Source organism: Mercenaria mercenaria, chromosome 13 (assembly GCF_021730395.1).
Source record: "Mercenaria mercenaria strain notata chromosome 13, MADL_Memer_1, whole genome shotgun sequence".
In the NCBI taxonomy this organism is placed as follows: Eukaryota; Metazoa; Mollusca; class Bivalvia; order Venerida; family Veneridae; genus Mercenaria; species Mercenaria mercenaria.
The window spans coordinates 64,795,212-64,817,901 of NC_069373.1; the positions used below are offsets into that span (position 1 = coordinate 64,795,212).

The window sequence follows — 22,690 nt, forward strand, 5'->3', positions numbered from 1 at the left end:
CAACCCATTTATGAATATTAAGGATGTTTAAAGGCGTACGCTAAAGTCTCTGTATATGAGATGGGCGATTTTTTCCCAATAAGAGAATTTCTTTGGATTTTGAAGGACAATCATCTAAGAAACAAAGGTATGCAATAAAAGTCATAGGTTACTATTTACCACTATTGAAAAAGAGTTAGCTGCCCTTGAAAACGGCATTTCCATAGGATTCCATTATAATAAATGACTCTGTCACATACCCAAAAATTTAAAAATGGCAATTAAAATGTGATTCCCGCTTAAGCCGGTGCTAGTGGTTTGGGGGATGTTGCACTTTCCATTAACTCTCATGAACACACTCATTCAAACCGAGTCTGCTATTATTTTGTTTGATTGCATTCTGTGCTTCCAAAGGATCTTCTTATAGATTTTATTATCTTTTATTAAGTTAACATGTCCGACACCCAAAAAATAGCGATTTTATATAGGCTTTATATAGAACTTCTTCAGCAAGGCTACCGTTATTACAAATTGCGTAAATATTTTGCTAAATATTACTATCGTAATTCTGATTTAGTTTTAAAATTCAATAGTAATTTAAAGACACTTCTGCGAGAAGGTATTTCTAAACCCGTTTTTTATGGGGATGTGGTTTACAAACTTCGTAAGATCTTGGGTCATGGTAATTTTCCAAATGTATTTAGTAAAAATATAAAACGTTTTATTAAAAGAGGTTATAACTAGGGATGGGAACGAATACTGAAATCAATATTCGAATATTCGGTTTGCCATATTCGAATATATTCGAATATTCGGTTAGTTTTAATGGAAGCTTTAAATTCTTATTAAGTGATTGGCATATACATAACGTATTCATTTGTTTAAAGCGTGGATAATCGTAAATAAGGCCCAAAAAATGTTTGTTTCGGGTAACCCGATCCTACATAGCAAAACCCGCCGATCCTAGCGTTTTATTTCACGATTCGGTCAGTATAATCATGAACATATTTAACTAATTCAGTGTTTTAGCTTCAAAATGATACAAAAAAATCAAAATGATTATAATTTAGACCGTCGCAATTTTATATAAAAATAGCAGGTCGTCCCATTTAAACACGTGACGCGCTGTTGTATTACCGCCGCCATTTTGAAAAATTTCAATCGGCGTGTAAAAATCGTCGTGTAAAATGCAAGTAAGGCAGACTTAAACCTCCTTCAACATGAACTTGTGCATCAATCATACGTTTTTCTTGATTTTATTATTAACTACTTCAAAATTTAATTCGAATACGGCCGATTGCGGATGAAAACCGATTCTGCAGATTGTTTGAAACGTCGTACAAAATATTGTGAAAAGATCGACAATATCTACAAGTTTGGTATTGTTTTCGAAAAAATAAATTCTACAACTTGTTACACAAAACAGGCGCCAATAAAAATGAACAAAAGATAAAAAGATATCACATTTACGCCTAATACAAACTGTTAATCCGTAGCGATAACCCCAGGTAATTATGCATTGCAATTTTCTTGATAATTGGACATCTTTTGACATGCATCTGACACATTGACGCCTGTTGCAAACTGTTAATAAGTAACGATGGCCCCTGCCAATTATGCATTGCTATTTTCTTGTTAATTGGACATCTTTTGATACATGATAACCTAACATGACATGGTTTTATTCTGTAGAATTAGCATGCTCATATTGCCCAAAATCAATGATACTTATTTAAAAAAGAAAAAATACAATAATTTACGAATATTCGAATTTGATTTTCATATTCGAATATTCGACCGATTTTCGAATATTCGAATATTCGAACATTCGTTCCCATCCCTAGTTATAACCCAACTGTTTTGAGACATACCGCATGTTTAGTGTTCAACCCATTTACAGTTGGACACTACGCTTCCCTCTTTGATTGTGTCTGACGAAAGAGGGGGAGGACTCTATGATAAGCAGTTTTTAAATCCTACCAGGACTGAACTGTTTTGATATCTGTCTTCTGGCCTGTTTCGTCGGGCCCTTAAGGGTGTTTCTCTTGTTGCTCTGTCTTCTGAAAAGGCATTGAGTACATATACACTGTCCCGTGTCTTTGGAACATGGTGGGTGTAAGAATGAGGTTGGGTGCGCACCATAAACCGGTTTAAGCTCCCCAGTGGTGTTTTTGCCACTGACCATTCCAAGGCGGTGCCCCACTGTGTTCCTTTGTTTGTTCGTTTTGTCCTCTTGTGTAGGCTTTGTGTATGTGTGTGTGTTCCTTTGTTTGTTCGTTTTGTCCTCGTGTGTTGGCTTTGTGTGTGTGCGCGTGTATGTGTGTGTGTGTTTGTGGTGTGCACGTCTGCGTGCTGTAGGTTTCGTTTTGGGGAGGCTGCGATTGTGGTACGTGGCATTCTCTGTTTGATATTTGTCTTCGTTTTTTAACCCATTCATTTTTTATACAATTTATCTTCAAGTCCTACTACCCCTCTCTGTTGAATGACATATAGAGGATCAAATGCCCACTGACACCTACTAATCTCAAGTTGCAATTGAAAAAAAAAAACAATGATGAATATCAAACAGGGAATGCCATGTTCCAAAAAAAAAAAACGCAGCCTCCCAAAACGAAACTCACAGCACGCAGATGGTTTATGCCGCTTGCTTTCATGTCAAAATAACTGAGGTTCTATAGACTTTTGCAGCCACTGTGGTATGTCTTTAGGCACTTACCATTCCAAGGCGGTGCTCCACTGTGTTCCTTTATTTGTTCGTTTTGTCTTTGTGTGTGTGTGTGTGTGTGTGTGTGTGTGTGTGTGTGTGTGTGTGTGTGTGTGTGTGCATGCGTGCGTATGTGTGTGTGTGTACGCGTATGTGTGTGTTGGTGGTATGCGCGTTCGCGTTAACCCAGCACGCGGACGCGCACACGACCAATACAAAAACACCCTCTCACACAAAGCAAACACACTAGGACAAAACGAAAAACTAAAGGAACACAGTGGGACACCGCCTTGGAACGGTCAGTGGCAAAACCACCACTGGGGAGCTTAAACCGGTTTTTGTTGTACCTAACTTTACTCTTACCCCCATCATGTTCCAAAGTCACAGGACAGTGCAAATAAAAGTTATCCTCGCTAGGTGAAACCCTAACATACGCAACAGAATGCATGTTATATAAAACACAAAAATACTCTTGTATATTTATATAAAAAGCAATCCTTATTAACCTAAAACGCATGTACTCAATGCCTTTGCAGAAGACAGGTTAACAAGGGAAACACCCTTAAGTGCCCGACGAAACAGGCCAGAAGAGAGAAATCAAAATAGCTCAGTCCCGGTCGGATTTAAGAACTAACTGTCACAGAATACTCCACCTGTTCCATCAGACACAATCAAAGAGGAAAGCTTAGCGTATGTAAAAGGGCTGAACACCAAACATGTGGTGTATCTCAAAACATTTGGGTCATAACCTTTTTTTTTAATAAAGCGTTTAATAACTAACAATTCGGATATTATTTCTTCGTTCTGAGATTTACATCTCTCTGTTAATGACACTATTATACATACCAACATTTATGACAAGAGGGATCATTTTAATTTTGGTATTGTTAATTTCCCCCATTCGGATTGGGATGTGTACCATCTTGTGCAACATCTTATGGGATGTATATTGCAGCCGTTTGATGTGTGTCAGTGTTATAAAGAATACATGGTATTTAGTGTTTTATGCCACAAGCTGGTCGTTAATCAAGTTTGTTTCCCTTACACTGGAGTGATATGGAACAGTTTAACATTCCGTCAAATGTCGTTGTAACCTTATCTTGATAGCTTCAAACAGGCTCTGCACTCTTACTTTGATCTCACTAAAAAGTGACATGAAAAAAATAAAAGACAAGAAGCGACAATGAAAATGATATGATTTAAGATTGATTTTTCAAACATCATATCATTGAAAAAAGTGATCAATATATTGCTTAATTATTATCACGTACATTGTAGTTTTCTTGTCGCTATCAGGCCAGGCATGGTAATTAGATGAGAAAAATTAAAAACGATATTTATTCTATATTGTAATTAATCACCAGTCAGAATATGAAAAGATCTAGATATCAGAAACAGTGTTTTTGATATTTTAACTCACCTGGTGACGTGCTGTCATCTTTTAACGTCTACCACTTTTGACATCTCTTTTCAATTTGCACTGACGCAGCTGCGAGTAATACCAACACCCAAAAGGGGGTTTGAGCACGATTAAGGACTGATTAGACCAAACATGAAAGGGACTACTCAGTGTTACATGTGAAGTAGTCCAAAATGTAGTTCCATGATGTTGATGAAATCTGGTAAAATGAATCATATAATGATGTGGCAGTTATATTTTTGGCTGAGTTTTCTTGTTTATTATATTGGGAATTTCATTGTGAATTTGCAGGTTTTAGTTTTAGTCATTGAGAAAATGTCTACATACGTGTTACTGCTAAATGGCAATTTTCATGGGAGCATTTTCAGAGGGTGATGCTTTTCAAAACATATTATTTTTCATATATGTAACGTAACATCTCAATATTTTTTTTTAATTTTTGGTAAGAAGACATGTTATGCTAAATGACTATGTATGGTTTTTCATATCATTGAAATACTCTAAAGTACTGAAAATGAGGTCTCAATATTTCATTGTTTATATGAAATAAAGAAGGAACTGAATTGGTGAAGTGTAACCTTAATATACAGACAATAGTACTAAATAAGTAATCAAACACTTCTGGGCTATTGTGGACCTAAACTTGACATTCTGGTAGTATTTTCAAGGATACTTTTTGCATTTATAGAAATGTAAATAGACCTTATTACTCATGTGTTCATGCCCACATTTTAGTTGTCAGTTTGGAAGATATTCCATACTGTTTACCTGTCAGACAAGAAATCTCTCTTAGAAGATAGTACTTTTTATGTGTATTTTGGTGATTTATAGGTCATTTAAGAACATAAATGGTAGTATTTTTTTAAATGGCCTGGCAGAATACTGTTAATTTTATATAGAACATATAGCAAATTTATTTACTACTGTACAACCTAGATATAGATAAAATTAGTGTCTTCTGACCTAAACCGCACAATGTTTATCTGAGAAGTTCAGACGACATAAATTTTCGAAAAGTAGTTTGTATAAATACGTAGATGTTATTGTAAACAATTAGTGTTTAACATACGAAGTCAGTGCGTGAAATAAGTCACTTTTGTGTGGGTCCTTTAGAAATGAAATTCATGAATTAACGTGAAAAATTTCAAAGTGTTGAACGCGGAAGAATATAACCGTGCGTTGACGTCAATCGTGAGAAGTGCACGACTGTTAGGTTGGTCTGTAACTATTATTTATTTGTCAACTGGAACATACATGAATATTGCTTTACAGATCTGAAATTGCACTGGATAATAAAATGAGCTTCGAAATACCCGACGGATTAACTGATCTCCTTCAAGATTTCACAGTTGCAGTGTTAAAAGAGAGGCCACCCGATCTGGTTAAATTTGCAGCTGAATATTTCAACAAACTAAATGACAAGAAGAGTGATGACCAAAATGAAAGAAGCAGAGGTGTTCGGTTTGCAGAGTCAGAGCCCATGCAAACAGATGAAAGTGATGATGAACCTATGATAGGTAAAATCACTGTTAGGTGTTAGATTTTTTTTTTTAGCTTTTAAGAAATATGGAGAGTTATGGCATTTAGCAGGATGTTAATGTCTGCATTAATATACAGTGCTTTAGGGTATAGTGGATAGCTAACTAATTTTTCCTGCATTCCAATTCAAAGAAATGGAAATAGTAGTTTTTATTCAGTATATCAGACAGAAAACATCTATTCTTCTTAAAACAGTCAGCTTTTCATAGAAATTCATGTTTTTTCTCTCCTCGCCATTGTTTACATATGAGCTGATTTAGGGTGTACAGGATAGCTTTGGTCATTTTTTACATTATTAGTTTAAAATCCACATCTTAACAAACTTTCCAAAATTTCTGTAATATAAATCAGAATAATAATGTATTCTCTTTTTAAAAACATTCAGCTTTTTAAATTTCTATCAAATACTTTTCTTTCACTGACGTTTTTTACATATACACCAATTTCGTCTATAGGGGATAGCTTTATTTTACATTTGATGACATATGAAAAATACCACAAGAAGCAAATATTTAAAATGTATGTCAGAATATCTGTTTGCATGCCAGTAAAAGAATGATATGAAAATTTATACAATAATTCAAGTCTTAATATAAAATTTGTCAATCTATCCTCTATACCCTAAAATCCGCTATACCCTAAAGCACTGTAGTTGGATTTAAGTTTTGCATTGCAGGATCAAAATCCAGTTTATACAATTGAATGAAATGGAAGTTATGTCCCTTGTGTTGAATTAGTTTTGTGTGACATACAGACTGGCTGTTTCAGATTGTAACTTCACAGAGTGCTTCTAAATCATTAAACCTGCTGAAATAACAAAGATAGATAACTCTTGGTTTAATCTGAATTTTGATACAAATTATGTCCATTTTTCAACTTGAACTTGTTTACGTTTTGCATGCTACTATCACAATGTATCTCAGTAATAATTGTATGTTTTGGAATGAAACTTCACACAATGTTTCCCATCATTAAACCTACTAAAAATCTGGTTTGAATTTACAATAAATTATGGCCCTTTTTTTTTTTTTTTTTTACTTCAAATGCAGTTTAAGTTTTGTGTATAACAAACAATTAAACTGTATCTCAAAATAATTAATTAACAACATATATATTGGATTGAAACTTCACAAGAGAAGTTACAGCATAAAGCTACAGATCATGGACATGGGGTTATGACTTTTGTCCTCTGGCAAGGGGTATGTTCTCTTTGAAGATCTGATAAAAGACGTCATGTCTGAAGTCATTTCATACTCCATCTTTGATTCATGATGATGTGGAGAACTTGGCAATTTCTTAGAGAACAGGTTAGGTTAACTTCTGCTATTACTTTACTGAAAATCAGTGAAATACGTTGAAAAATGGTGCTAAACCTGGAACAAATAAACAAAAGTTAATGTATAGTCAAATGTGATTTATTATGAACAGTTTTTAGGCAGAAAAAGGTGTATTTTCGATGCAGGGGTGCTGATGTGTGTCCCCTACATGACATATATGCTGGAAATTTTCTTTGATTTATAAAGGTTATTTAACTCCTAGCTGTGTCTACCTCAGAAAAAAAATACTTGCAAGCAGATTTTCTCCTTTGCTTTTCCTCATGTTTTTTCTGCATAATAAATTTTACCCATTCCATTTATTACCATTGATGTCTAGAGTATAAATATATGTAAAGACTTAATCCACTTAATATTATGAATATCTGGAGTATCCTGTTTTTATTGTGAAATGTTTGAAACACTTCAGAAGACATGTCAGGTAGTCAGGAGATGTAAAGTGCATTAAATTTTCTGGAACTTTGCTTTGTGACCAACACAGGGTTTCCTCTGGGTCAATTTCACTTTGCGCCAACAAATTCGCCAATCAGGAAAAGTTTGTGCCAGTGGCTCTCAAGTTGGAGCCAATAGTCTGTGATGGGCGACATACCATTTTCTTTTTCAATCTCTTTTTCATTTGATTCTTTACAGTAACCATGCAATTTGCTCTTGAACCTGTCTATTCTAATATCACATTGAATCAAAAATAGTTTTTAATCTTCTCAACCATTTTCAAGGACATTTTCTAAACAAAAGTAATTGCCCAGTCTATAAAATTATCCCTTTATATAGTTTGCCATTTTTAATTATCTCCCTTTAAGGGTCATTTTCACTAGTAGTTAAATAGATGTTTTTTAAACATGAATATTTATCCTAATATCACATTGAATCAAAAATAGTTTTTAATCTTCTCAACCATTTTCAAGAACATTTTCTAAACAAAAGTAATTTCTCAATCAATAAAATTATCCCTTTATATAGTTTGTCATTTTTAATTATCTCCCTTTAATGGTCATTTTCACTAAATAGATGTTTTTAAAACATGAATATTTATCTCTTTATTCTTTTAACTTTTTATTTCAAAATTTAATTAGGTCATTTATCAAAAACAGTGTTGTTTTATATTATTTTGTAACTTTTGAAAAGCTTTTTAAAATGCTTAAGTTTCATTATATATATAACTAAATTTCTATTTCCTTTCATACATACTAATGTATAGTGAAAATACCACCTACAGGTATTATTAGCACTTTGTTTAGAAGCTCTGGGGTTCAGCTTTTTAAAATTATCCCGTGTATCAATGCTGTATGTTGGGCATGTAAAAGAACTGCTTTAGTTCATTTGTATGTCAAAAATTCTTCGATTGAAATTAATTACACGACCGCGACTGAAATTTACGAGAATATGTGTATATTTTGATCGCGCTTTGACGTGTCACTATTTCCAGCATTTTCTCGGGTCTCGATTACTTCGGCGAATCGGATTGTCATTAAAATAACCTGTAAATTTATCTCGTGTTTTTTGCATCATAAAAAAGGTGGTGCATTAGACGAAGCACAGCTAATATTGTTTCATTTGCTTTCGTGTAAGTAGGCGTGGCTAAATTTGGCGAATCAGATTGACTGATATTTCGATCTTGTGTGGAGGAACGCTCTAGTGACTCCCCGAAGTTTTAAATTATGCCCCGAGGTGTAAATCGATATTGACACGTTGTGTTAAATATCGTTATTGCGTCCTTGAGAAAGATCAGAAGATCAGATCGAGGATTATCTTGTAGGCGCCAATGAAATTCGCCAATTGAAGATTTTTAGCGCCAGAATTTACATTTTGTCGCATTTGGCGCCATTGGCCGACAGCGGGCACCCTGCAACACAGTAGAGAACTTTTCTTAGTGTATGTTTGACAGATTTCTCAAGAGTTTTGCCTTGAAGCAACTGAATCACTTTTATGAAAAACTTTTTTCATTTTGTTTGCTTATGAACAGATCTGGAGGTGTGCCTCTTTAAGCTTTATTAAGTAATTAGATATCAATATATTTTTTGAAAGGTTCCTGTTAAGTTATGACCTTATTCTGGTGATGCTACCCACACATAAGCATCATTTCATGATTGTCTGAAAATGTCAGCAAATATCTGGAAAATGTGGAATGATGTTGTCACTAAGGACACTGTAGGGATTTCACCTCTATCTTTATCATTTTTTATTGATTCTGTGTGGAACATTTTGTCTTTATTTATTGATTTACTCTGAAATTCTCTGTGACCTCCTGGGCAGTAAAACCTCATTTGTGATGCATTAAAGTCTCACACATCACTTACCTTTAGGCTTTCACATTAAGTCAATTAATATCCAGTACACACAAGTTTTTTTTTGTTTGAAATTTCAGGCCCTTGTTAGCTCACCTGAGCCTTTGGCTCATGGTGAGCTTTTGTGACCACTTAATGTCCATCGTGTGACGTGCGTCTTGTGTCGTGCGTCGTCCGTCCATTGACATTTTCTAAAAAAGTCTTCTTCTTGAAAACCACTGGGCAGAATTACACCAAACATCACAGGAGTGATTCTTGTGTGGTCCTCTTTCAAAACTGTTCAAAGAATTTAATTCCATGCAGAACTCTGGTTGCCATGGCAACCGAAAGGAAAAACTTTGAAACTCTTCTTGTCTAAAACCGCAAGGCTTAGAGCCTTGATATTTGGCATGTGACATCTTATGGTCCTCTATCAAGATTGTTCAAATTGTGCCCCAGGGGTGAAAAGAGGCCCCGCCCCAGGCGTCTCAAGTTTAACTTAGACATATAGTAAAAAAAACTTTAAAAATCTTCTTGTCTAAAACCACAAGACCTAGGCCTTTGATATTTGGTATGTAGCATTGCCTGGTGGATCTCTAACAAGTTTGTTCAAATTATGCCCCTGGGGTGAAAAGAGGCCCAGCCCTGGGAGTCACTTTTTATAATTTTGAGTTATATAGGAAAAAATACTTCAGAAATTATCAGATCATATTTCCTAGACTGTTTAATTATAATACAGATGACCCCAAGTGATTAGGGATCACTTGACTGTGACCTTGACCTGCTGACCTACTTTCTTGTTTTTTAAGATACAGCCTTGCTCTCAACTCTGGTGTAATGGGGGAATATATCTCCAAAAAGTGTGTTGACAATTATTTGTTGATATATATATATATAGAAATTTTTGATGGCATTTTAATTGTTGTCCAGCTGAATGCACATTAAAGATTAAAAGTAGCAACAGTATTAAAAGTCTGATAATTGATAAGCAGTTTGTGAAAGTCTGATAATTGACAATCATTTTGACTTTGGGGGAAAATGTACTTTAATTTTTGCTTTGGGACTGACTCTTTTTACTGAAGATAACTTTGTAAGTAGAAAAAAAAACCAAAATTGCTATAATTTTCCATTAAAATTATTTATACCATAACTCATACCTTTTAGAGTTAGAGTTATTTTTATCTCGCCTGCCATTTGTATTCTAAGACATCAGAATGATGTAGACACCTTGTTATATTTGATTCATGGCAAGCTCTATTCCTGTAATTATGCAGACTTTACAGACAGTACAAAAAAGTTTGTAACTGTGGCTGTCATTTTTAAGTTTAAGATTCCTCAAAGATGTTGACAGAGGTGAATGTTCTTGTTCAAAGCAGAAGTGAAGGAACAACAACTCTTCATGGAAGAATGTCTATAGATCAATATTATGAAGTAACAGATACCATGGTTGCTAGGGCAACAGACAAAAAAGTGAAAACTAAGATATTGGATACTTTTCATTGTGATAAGGAAAAACAGGGTCCTCATGCATTAATGTTGCCATGTAAATTTATTAGCAATCTCATTTAGCATATTGTCACCAGGTCTAACCATTTATTACATTGTATATATATTAGTGGTAGTTTAATATTGAATTGCGGATGGGAGGGCTAGGTCTTGTAAAGTTTATTTTCAGCAGCTTAAGCCTCACATGGGGATGTTTTGGCTGATACACTTGACATCATTATACTTGATTCACAGAAAGGGATTTTTTGAGGCCATGATTAGGGTGCACTTCAACCATAGAAATTTGTGATAGTGGAAAAGGGCAATAAATGGACAGTCCCTTACGCTATCTTGACATACCGGTAATTGAAGAAATCTGGAAGTGTAAGTCACACACTTGTTCACTTCGATGATATGACATGCATTTCACAGATCCAGTAGCTAGATGTTTTTGCTCCTTAGTCCCCTACCTATTGAAATCCTGTTTGGGGGACACTATAGGATTGTGCTTTTCAGTATGTCTTTCAGTACATGTTATCATCCGTCCGCACTTTTTTTGTCCTGTCCATAACTCTATCACCCATTAAGGGATTTTAAAATAACTTTGTACCTTAAAGTGAGACAACCACCAAGACCACAACCACCTTTGCTCAAAGGTCAAGAGGTCAAACGTCAACAGGGCTTTTTTCCTGTCTGGTCTATAGCTGAGTCATCCATCAATAAATTTTTGTATTAGTTGACACAAATTTTTCCGATAACGAGACAATGTGCCATTGACATCATTCAGACACCAAGCTGTCAAGGTCAGGGTCACTGAGGTCAAAAGTTAAAAAAAAATTTTTCTCGATCATTCACCAAAACATCTTAATATTACTTAGTACAAAATTTAATTACCCTCATAATAAGATGATGTATCATGTGCATGACCTAGTCCACATGCTTCAATGTCAAGGTCACACTAGGAAGTAGAGGTTTATGTCATGTCTCTTTTCCAGTCTGTAACTTTTCATTCATGCATGAATATTAAAATTACTTGGCATAAACGGTAATCATAACAAGCAGATGTGTCATATGGACCATATTAAAAATTGATTTATTTTCTTTAAAATTACTCCCCTTTAATGTTATTAAGTATTTCACGATTTTTATGAATTTTCCTACAAATTTAAAAACAAAGTTTTTAAAATGATGGACTTATATAAATAGATGACAAACAGCTGATGACAGAAGCACTCAACAACTGTAAATTTTCAGATCTGTAGATTTAAATATATTATACCCAAATTTGTACAGTAACTTCCTAGTACATTGTATATAACTATTTATGTGTTTTGTGTATATAAAACAGTACAATGTGTTAGGTTTAAAATAGTACATACCTAATACGTTTAAATCTACACACAGTATAAATGTGTAAACTGGAATTTTTTTTAATCCCCCGCCACGAGTGGTAGGGGGTTACAGGAATGGTCAGTCATCCGTCCATCCGTAACATTTGGTGTCCGCTCCATTTAACTTAAACTTAAACCCCTTGAAGGATTTTCATGAAATTTGGGTCAAATGATCACCTCATCAAGACGATGTGCAGAACTCATGAGTCAGCCATGTACGCTCAAGGTCAAGGTCACAACTCAAGGTCAGAAGTTTGAGCCTTCCATTTTGTGTTCGCTTTGTATCTCCTAAACCCCTCGAAGGATTTTCATGAAACTTGGGTCAAATGATCACCTCATCAAGACGATATGTAGAATTCATGAGTCAGCCATGTCGGCTTAAGGTCAAGGTCACAACTCAAGGTCAAAGGTTTATGCCTTCCATTTTGTGTCCGCTCTGTATCTCTTAAATCCCTTGAAGGATTTTCATGAAACTTGGGTCAAATGATCACCTCATCAAGACGATGTGCAAACTCATGAGTCAGCCATGTCGGCTCAAGGTCAGAGGTTTGAGCCGTTCATTTTATGTCCACTCTGAATCTCCTAAACCCCTTGAAGGATTTTCATGAAACTTTGGTCAAATGATTACCTCATCAAGACGATGTGCAGAACTCATGAGTCAGCCAAGATAAGGTCACAACTCAAGGTCAAAGGTTTTAGCCTTCCATTTTGTGTCTGCTCTGTATCTCCTAAACCCCTTGAAGGATTTTCAAATTCATTGATGTCATCATACATGGACTATAAAATATACTTAACAACATCAGTGCTTCCACCCAGTACCATCAACCCTTTCACTATCCATAACAGTGGCGGGGGATATAGCTGTCTTTCAGACTGCCTTGTTAAACCTTATACCTGGCATTGAACTGTAAATATATTTACTAAAATTAAAATACAGTTAGTTCATAATTATATTTAGTGAAGTTAATTTTTTTTATGTAGATCTTCCACATTTAAAGATATTATCGAAAAGTATAGTATTTTAGTGAAAGATGTCTGCTAGACATCTTTAGATCCAAACATTTTGCCATATACATATTGTATGTAAAGCAAAATATTGTATACATCATAGAATGCTGTATTTGAGATAATTAGTCACCTTCCTGAAAGGAATTTTGTATTGCATGATTATGTTTGTTACAACCAAAGCTTTTGAACAGTTGAGTATTGCTTTTGTTTGTGAATGTTGCGTGGGAGGACATTGAACTGCATGTATTAAAATTGCTGTATTGAAAATGTTTTAAACAGATCGCAGTCTGTATAAATGGATTATTCGGTTTTCAGGACTGGTGCCCAGTTACCATCAAAATGTTTCAAAGGTTTGATAACTAATTAAGTCAGGGGCATAGCCAACCATATTTGATTTGGACTTAAGATTACATGCTACAATCATGTGCTACAAAGCTGTGAGGCAAGCCATGAAATGGAAAGCAGGATGCAGGAAGAAGAGTTTCCCCTGCTGCAAGAAGGGGCATGAGGGATCTTGATCAGAGAAAATCACAATCAAGAATGCATTTTTAGGTTGTCTGATTTTTGAACAAAATCTACGATGTATTGTCGTCATTTGAACTTCGGCGTCGGCGTTGGTTTAATTTTTTGTTTAGGTTCACCTTTTCTCAAAAAACTATAAGAGCTACAGCTTTGAGACTTTGCATTTGTGTATCATCATTAGGTGACTATATAGGTCAAGAACCGAAAGCATTTTATCAGAACTGTAGCCCTTTTTGTAATTAGAAAATTTAAATTTCTTGGTTAAAATTTTTGTTTAGGCCCACTTCACTTGAATACCGTAAGAACACTAGCTTGACTTGTTTATCATCATTAGACGAGTAAGTAGGCCAAGAGCCATAAGTCAGGTATGCATTTTGTCTGAATTATGGTCCTTTATGTACTTAGAAAATTTGAATTTCTTTTCGTTTAGGTCACTTTTCTTGATTTCTATAAGAGCTATAGCTTTGAAACTTTGTGCACTTGTTTATTATCATTAGTTTAGTAAGTAGGTCAAGAACCATACTTATTTTGCATTTTGTCAGAATTATGGGCCTTTTTATCTTAGAAAATCAGTATTTCTTGGTTGTTTTTTGTTTAAGTTCAATTTTCTTGAATACTTTCTGTAGCTTTGAACCGCCTACATTCTTTTTTTCATCAATTAAGATGAGTAAGAAGGCCAAGAACCATAACTCTTTTTTTTAACATATTGTCCAGCACTTGCAGACAAGCATTGGCACCCACCGGCAGTGCTCTTGTTTATGTCAGATTGTGGCTGCAGGGTTAATAGATGTTGTTTTCAGGGCCAGAATAGTTACTAGGCTAATATCATATGCTATGTTGTCAGAAGGATATTAAAGCATGGAACCAGTACCAGAATTTGATAAGGATGAATATGACAATGGTTGTTGGTTATCCTTTAGCCTACTTGCAGCAAGTAATTCTACCTTTGCGAACAGCACATCCGTGCAGGTTCATCTTCGTCTACTTCAGTCAGGAAATTTTCAATGAACACTTCTTTGAGTAGTAAGTGGTACTGCCCAAACTGAATGATAGACCAGACTATTTTAGAAACTTAGCAGGGTAAAGGTTAATACTAAGTACTGTCTGAAAACACCATTTATATGTGGCTCTGCAGCTCATAGACTTATTATACAGAATTATATGCTATTTCATATTGATTTGACTGCATCATGTCAGAACTGTTTTGTTAGATCATATCACTAATTCTCTGACTTGATGTTTTTTGTCACTGATGAATAGGTCTGACATGAAAAATGATAGATGTTTTAAAATGGAGTACACTTGTATACTATCCAGAAAATAGAGCCAGGATGCCAAAAGTTTTTGAATGGTGCAAATGTGCTAATGGTCAGCATTTCATAGTTTCCTGCAACTTGAATATTTTTCTTACAGAAATATGGTCCCCAAGTAATGTTTTAAAGTATAAGGTTTGGAACAGAAAGTAGGTGCAGGCATTTCAGTTTTCCATAGATGCGTCTCACCCACAGGCTCCCAAGTCTATTAGACCACCTTGCCTTATATCCTGATACATTGTCATTAAATCTCACCACCGCCCCCTCTTCTAGAATTTTAAATGAACTGTACACAGGGAGTTCTTACTTACTAGCATTGATCAAATGCCTGTCTGGTATTGATTGAGCATAGATACTGATAAATGCAATATTGGTTTTATAATTCACAATATTTTACAATACTGTTATTTCAATAAGCACTATACACAGATACTGGGTGAAGAACTAAATTCTCCTCTGTGCCTCTAAAAAGCATTAGCACGGACAGTCTACATAGATATTATGATTGGAGTCATGCAGCTTCAAATGAGAGTCTTGCCAGGCCTTTTGTCAGACAAAATAAAAACTTTACTCTATCCTAGTTTTTAGATAGAGACTGAAAAAATTACTTAACTGTTCTTACACTTTGTGTAAAGACTTAGGTCATGTAACAACTCTTCAGCTTTCATCAGTGGAGGAAGATCCCGGTGCACCTCTAGGCATCATTTCAGACATGGTGTAGCTGCTCTAGTATCAGAGTAGAATAATCACGGCCAGGTATGAAAGAATATGTAAGACTGGTGGAAGCCTGAATCATCATTGTCCTCTTTTAAAGAAAGTTTGAAGCAGAATAATTAGATTTTGATAATCTCTGGTATTTCTGAATTGCCTGTCAGACTTAGTTGTAATGACATTCAATTCTTATTTGGTATTTTACTGTTTCATTTGTCTGTTTCCTGCATTTCTTATAACTGTGATGTGCACATTCAGTTGATTTAGATTTAGGCATTATGCAAAAGTGTTATTATGCTTAAAGGCGGTCAGTCAGATTTATGATCAACTGACTACCTGAGAGATCAAATGACCTGTCAATCTGACTTATCACACAGTCTAACTTACCACAAATCGATCAACTGGCTACCAGAGATTGATCAAATGACCTGTCAATCTGACTTATCACACAGTCTGACTTACCACAAATTGATCAACTGACTACCAGACCTGTCAATCTGACTTACCACAAATTGATCAACTGACTACCAGAGATTGATCAACTGACCTGTCAATCTGACTTATCACACAATCTGTCTTACCACAAATTGATCAACTGACGTACCAGACCTGTCAATCTGACTTACCACAAATTGATTAACTGACTACAAGAGATTGATCAAATGACCTGTCAGTCTGACTTACCACAAATTGATCAACTGACAACCAAAGATTGATCAGCTGACCTGTCAGTCTGATTAAACACAAATTGATCAACTGACTACCAGAGATTGATCAAATGACCTGTCAATCTGACTAAACACAAATTGATCAACTGACTACCAGAGATTGATCAAATGACCTGCTGGCTTACAAGACTGGTTTATGAACTGACCAGTTGACAGCAATTCCATAAATTGATCAACTCTTTACAGATTGATTAACTGACTTACTACAACTTGATCAACTAATTTACCTGAGATTGATCTGTTGACAAACTTACTTATCAGATGGGGTCACTTGATCAGATTGATTTATCTGACCAGCTGACTTGTTAAGATTTACCAACTGACTTTCCACGTATTGATCAGTTGGCCAACTGTCTTACCAAGCACTGATTAACTGACCAATTGATTTAGTAAAGATCGTTTAGCTGACCAACAGACTTACCAAAGATACATCAACTGATTTTACTAAAGATTGGCCATCTGATTTACATTAAACTGATCAATTTACCTAACTGACTAACTGAAGATAGATCAACTGACCAAATGACTTACTGAAGGTTGATCAGCTGACCAACTGACACACCAGAGATTGGTAATCTCACAAAGATTGATCAACTGGCAAACTGACTTGCTAAAGATTGATCAATGGACTTACCAGAGATTGTCCAACTGACTTTTTGAAGATTGATCAACTGACCCTGAAGTCGGACTGACAGACTTTTGAAAGATTGATTTGCCAGCCATCTGACTTATAATCTTACTTTAATTTTGTAAGGCAGGCGGGATTATTTATTTCTCCCATGACTCTCATAAGCAATATGTCATTGCAAATAGATTAAATTACTCGAGCTGTAATAAAGCTATCTGTTGTCATGTTTAAAGTGATTAAATATGGTATCTGTTTTTCCATTGATTTTACAAGAGATCTTTGGCCTCTCAGAGGATAATTGGCAGACTTTCATGACAGTTCGCTATTCTAATGTACATAAAAACACAGTCTCCATAATCTTCCTTTAAAGGTGTGTTTTCCAGGTTTTCTAAGTTTAAAGTTTCATGTCATTGGGTGTTGCCTGGAAATCATACATCATTAAAGGCAGGATTTGTGCTGATTTGCAGATTTTGTATTGTTGGAACTGCGCTTGGTGTTTTGTTCAAATGGAAAATAAAGTTCTTACAAATAAAGTCCAAAAGTCCAACATGCAATTAGGTAATGAATATTTTCAATAGATTTTTCATTGTCTGTAGAAGTAGAAACAGGTAAGTATGAGCTGCTGTGTTTTAATGTTGTGCAATGTTTCAAAGGTTACCATGGTTTCCTGGCCTAAATTTAATTACTGTAACAGTACTGTAGAGAACAATAGTACTTTTTAACTAAGAGAGTACATTGCAGGGAAGGCTCAGTTAATGGTTACTTACAATTTAAAGCTGATTAATGGTAATGTAAGATCAGACTTAGTTGTACACTGATCTACTGTAGCTGTTAGTCCTACTGTTAAAGGTCCAATACTAAGGAAAGTGAACATTTTAATTTCTTTTAAAAAGCACAGAAACTATTTCATTTTATTAGAAAATGAAAGTTGGTATGTAGAAATTCGAAATAAATCGCAGTATATGTACAATTATTTTTCTATGAAGTATGAAGAAAGGTTAAAAGACATTGGGGGTCATTCTGTCGATTCATTGAAATTTCAACATAATACACATACATTTCTTTGAGTTCCAAAGACCTTCTGTAAATTTTGACCTGCCAATCTTCATTATTTAGTGTCTTGCAAAAGTCTATGCACTGGCTATGAAAAAAATTGCCAACTCACTTTCCCTTAGTAATGGACCTTTAAATGATGGTAGATGTTTATGAAGGCCAAAAGTCAGCTGAACAAGATAATTGATTTTTGGGAAAACATGGGAACATCATAATTCTCCAAGCAGACTAAAAGTGAAAATCAACCTTTAAGGACATAAATTATATGCTTGCAAAATCAAAGAAAATTATTTGTCATTCCTTTTCTATGCTTTTATTACTATCTATTAGCCTTGCAAATTGTTGTACCAGTTCAGAGGACACGGAATACTTGGAATAGTGTTGGAAACATATTCTTATAATGTCGTGATCCTGGGACGTAAATGATATGCAGATGTCTTTTTCCATTGCTTTTTCCGTTTTATATAAATGATTGTATTTTAGCATGACTAGCATTGTATATGAAATTGCAGGCGCTGTTCTTGAAAGGTGGGAATCCTCTCAAAGGATTTATGGGTACCTTCCAGGAAATTTGTTTTAAATGAATATTGTGATTGGAGCAAGGAATTTCCTTTTAGATTAAAGTTTTTTGTATGTTTTTGGAAAATGGACATTTTTCATTTAAGGCATAGTATATAATATTTTGAATGTTTCTTTTTTGTGTGAAATTTTGTCAATTAGCGGCTTATTTAGCCTATGCTCGGAAGCAATATATATAAGCAGCAACTGGAACAAAAAGTTTTAGAATTATAAGACATTTTGAAATGTGTTTTTGTGACGGTGTCATAGTTAGTGGAGAAACTTAGAATCTCGCTGTTAATTGTCATTTTTATTGGAAGGAATTTTTTATATAGGAAGATAATTATATCTCTTTTCTATGGGTTCTTTTAAAATATAGGAGCAGTATGTTGCCTATTGATTTTACTTGTAACATTGCATGAAAAATAGAAAAAGCTTGATTTCACTGAAATGTAGAGAAACCATAGAAAGGGATTACGATTTTCTCTTCGATCTGTGTGATGTACAAATCATGATGGATGTAGAGGATGATTTTTGTATAGAAAGGAATGCATTTCGTGAGTCGAGAAAAGAACGGCGAGGTGCGGTGGCTGCACGGAGTGTAGGTAAATAGCACTAATTACTTCTAGTAACGTCATGTTATAATCAGTCAAACAAAAAGTTTTCGCTAAACAAGGTTGTTTTCTGCTCCAAGTAAAAGTTTAGAATCTATAGTCATACGGTCATTATTGGTGTCTACATGTGTTGAAAAGTCTTCTCTAAGGTCATTGATCTGTTAGCTGTCTAGAAATGATGCAAGGATTGGAGAAGTCGGTTTTAATGTTTATTTATCAATATGCAATGAACAGGAAGAAGGTCTTTGGACTTCTGGAAATAGCTTTAATTAAGAAACTCAGCTTGAGCTTCCTTGATAAAAGAGCAAGGTGTTCTTGCCTTTCCAAGTCATTGTTATTTGACTTGTTATGTCTCCCACCACACAGTGGTGTGGGAGACATATTGATTTACTCCAGTCTGTCTGTGTGTGTGTGTGTGTGTGTGTGTGTGTGTGTGTGTGTGTGTGTGTCTGTCTGTCACAAAGCTTGTCCGCACTCTAAGTCGAACATTTCTCATCCGATTTTCACCAAACTTGAACAAAACGTGTTTGACCATAAGACCTTGGCCAAGTTCGATAACTAGCCAAATCGGTCTAGGCGTCTTGGAGTTATGGCCCTTGAATTACCAAAAATCGGTCTTTTTACTCTTGTCTGCACTCTAATTCGAATATTTTTCATCCAATCTTCACCAAACTTAAACAAAATGTGTTTGACCATGAGACCTCGGCCAAGTTCGATAACTAGCAAAATCGGTCCAGGCATTTTGGAGTTACGGCCCTTGAATTATCGAAGAATTGGCCTTATTAATCATGTCCGCACTTTTAATCGAACATTTCTCATCCGATCTACACCAAACTTGAACAAAATGTGTTTGACCATGAGACCTCGGCCAAGTTCGATAACTAGCCAAATCGGTCCAGGCATTTTGGAGTTATGGCCCTTGAATTATCGAAAAATCAGCCTTTTTACTCTTGTCTGCACTCTAAGTCGAACATTTCTCGTCAGATCTTCACCAAACTTAAACAAAATGTGTTTGACCATGAGACCTCGGCCAAGTTCGATAACTAGCCAAATCAGTCCAGGCATTTTAGAGTTACGGCCCTTGAATTACCGAAAAAATCCGTCTGTTTACTCTTGTCCGCTCTCTAAGTCGAACATTTCTCATCCGATCTTCACCAAACTTGAACAAAATGTGTTTGGCCATAAGACCTTACCCAAGTTCGATAACTAGCCAAATCTGCCCAGGCACTTTTCATTTATGGCCCTTGAATTACTGATTGGATCCACTCATCCAGACCATCTAATTGGATCCACTCGTCTAAAACATCTAGAGAAACTAACATTTTTCATCATCTAAGGGGCAGTTGTGGGAGACATGCTCTTTTCTCAAAAGCATCTCTAGTTTGAAGTGTTCTGAGTATTTTTAGCTTGACTATTCAAAGAATAAGTAGAGCTATAATGGACTCACCCGTGCGTTGGAGTCTTGTGTTGGCGTCCTGATTGGGTTACGTTTTTGTGTGTCAGCTGGTATTGGAATGGATTGAAACTTCACACACTTGTTCACTGTCATGATCTGACATTCAGTGCACAGGGTTAATAACTTCAGCGTCATGAGCTGACCACAGAAAGTTCTAGACCAAAATTTAATGCTTTCAGACTCTTCATAAGTCTTTGGCATGATGTGATTTCAAAGAGTAGATTTCATTACTCTGGCTTAAATTTTGGCATAATCATTCCCCATTTTGTTGAATGTATTGCATGTAAGTAAGTTTATTTTGTACTGATTGCTTTCAAACTCTTTGGTACGTCTTGTCTTGTCTATTATCAACAAGGCTCCATGTTTATGGCTTACAGTTTACAAACTTATGCCACTTTTTCAACATAGAGATTTTGATAAAGCAAGTATTATGCTGAGGGTTTCAAATAATCAAATGCACTGTCATTAGTCATCTCTTGTTAAATGCTTTCTGTTTGTTTTCCAAATGCTTCTTGTACATTACATATTGTCGTCCTTAATGGAATTGTATTGTCATACTGGATTTTTTGAGTCGGCTAAACGATGTAATCGTTTTGACAAGTCCTTGCTATCCAGCGATTCTCTAAGTCTAAATGGACCAAATAACACAGTGAAGCGATGTAGTTCCATTAGATTTCTCAAACTTCAAACAGTTCACTGCAAGAATGAAGTTAAGTTGCGTGAATTCCCTTTGCTATGACCAATATAGTAACATCCAGCGAAAGACAAAAAATAGTTCCACAGGGCTCCAGATAAGATGCGTATTAGCGTAAATTACGTATAGAAATAATGCAAATACGCATGTCTAATAATTTCTAAACGTATATAAAATTACAGAAATGCACACAATGCTTTTTTAAAAACAAAATCTGAATCATCTGGATGCGTTAGGTAACATAGCCGATCCCGATCAGCCTTAATTCTCCCACATTGAACGTATACACGCATCGTATGATTTCTATAAAGTTTGCGTGGGTTTCTACACACACACATGAATTTTGCAGTCAGTAAACGGATAAATTATCGGAAGAAGAAGCTCTTACTGGTTTGTTTAGTTACTACAGATATTAAAAATGATTTTAATTCTTATTTTTCGAGAAATAAACAAATCGGCGAAACATTAAATTGTATTTTCTTGTAGTTTTTGAAATCGAAAGTAGATCGTCTATGTTTGGCGAAACGAAATAACTTTTTTATGAAAAGATTTAAATAAGAGGTAATTTAACCGTAAACTTCAATGTCAGATACTGCCAATTGCTGCTAAATGTCTTCGTATCATCACAATTTGTAAAATATATTGTTCAAACTGGAGAAAAGTGTAATCGTATCCGGATATAATATTTTGGGTAAATATCGAGCTGTGTTATGAAATTTTAAGAAAAAAACTAAAAACAAACTGAAACTGGTAGACTATACTGTCAGTACATCAATCATTAGCCGACTCAGGCCATTCAGGCCTTTGATTTATTCTTGCACATGTAATTTAGTTAATTTAAAATGGGGAGAATGTTTCTTTTCTTAAAGTGGTTTTAGGAGTAGGAGTGTATGTACTAAAACCTGTCTTTAGCAGGCAGCCATAGGCGTGGGAAAAAGTGGCTGCTTACAGCAGGTGGCTGCTTAATGCAGGTCATTTATAGAATGAATGACCATTTTGGGAAATGAGACACTGTCTGCTTAAGACAGGTTGGCTGCTTTCGGTCCGTTAACAATTTCTCGTTATCGCATCTCCTCAGAAACTACCAGGGGGGTTTTGACCAAACTTTGTCAGAATGATGTATTGGTACCCTAGTTGTGTCCCTCTGAAAATCAGACTGGTTCAACAATTTTTTAGTGAGTTATGGCCCTTTGTTTATTTCTATAATTTACATAGATTTATATAGGGAAAAACTTTGAAAATCTTCTTGTCCAAAACCACAGAGCCTAGGGCTTTGATATTTGGTATGA

General features: G+C 35.2%; 2 protein-coding genes across 5 annotated transcripts in view; both read left to right on the forward strand.

Annotated features, from left to right (window-relative positions):
* LOC123528430 (ectopic P granules protein 5 homolog) overlaps positions 1-22,690 on the forward strand; it is a 307,990-nt gene that overhangs the window by 227,765 nt on the left and 57,535 nt on the right. The gene's annotated exons all lie outside the window — the stretch shown is intronic.
* Positions 5,086-22,690, forward strand: part of LOC123528810 (cAMP-dependent protein kinase type II regulatory subunit-like) — a 125,403-nt gene continuing 107,798 nt past the window's right edge. Inside the window, exon 1 of the mRNA XM_045308817.2 lies at positions 5,086-5,620. Coding sequence (XP_045164752.1) covers positions 5,401-5,620 — 220 coding nt within the window. The 5' untranslated portion in view covers positions 5,086-5,400. The remainder of the gene's footprint in view (positions 5,621-22,690) is intronic.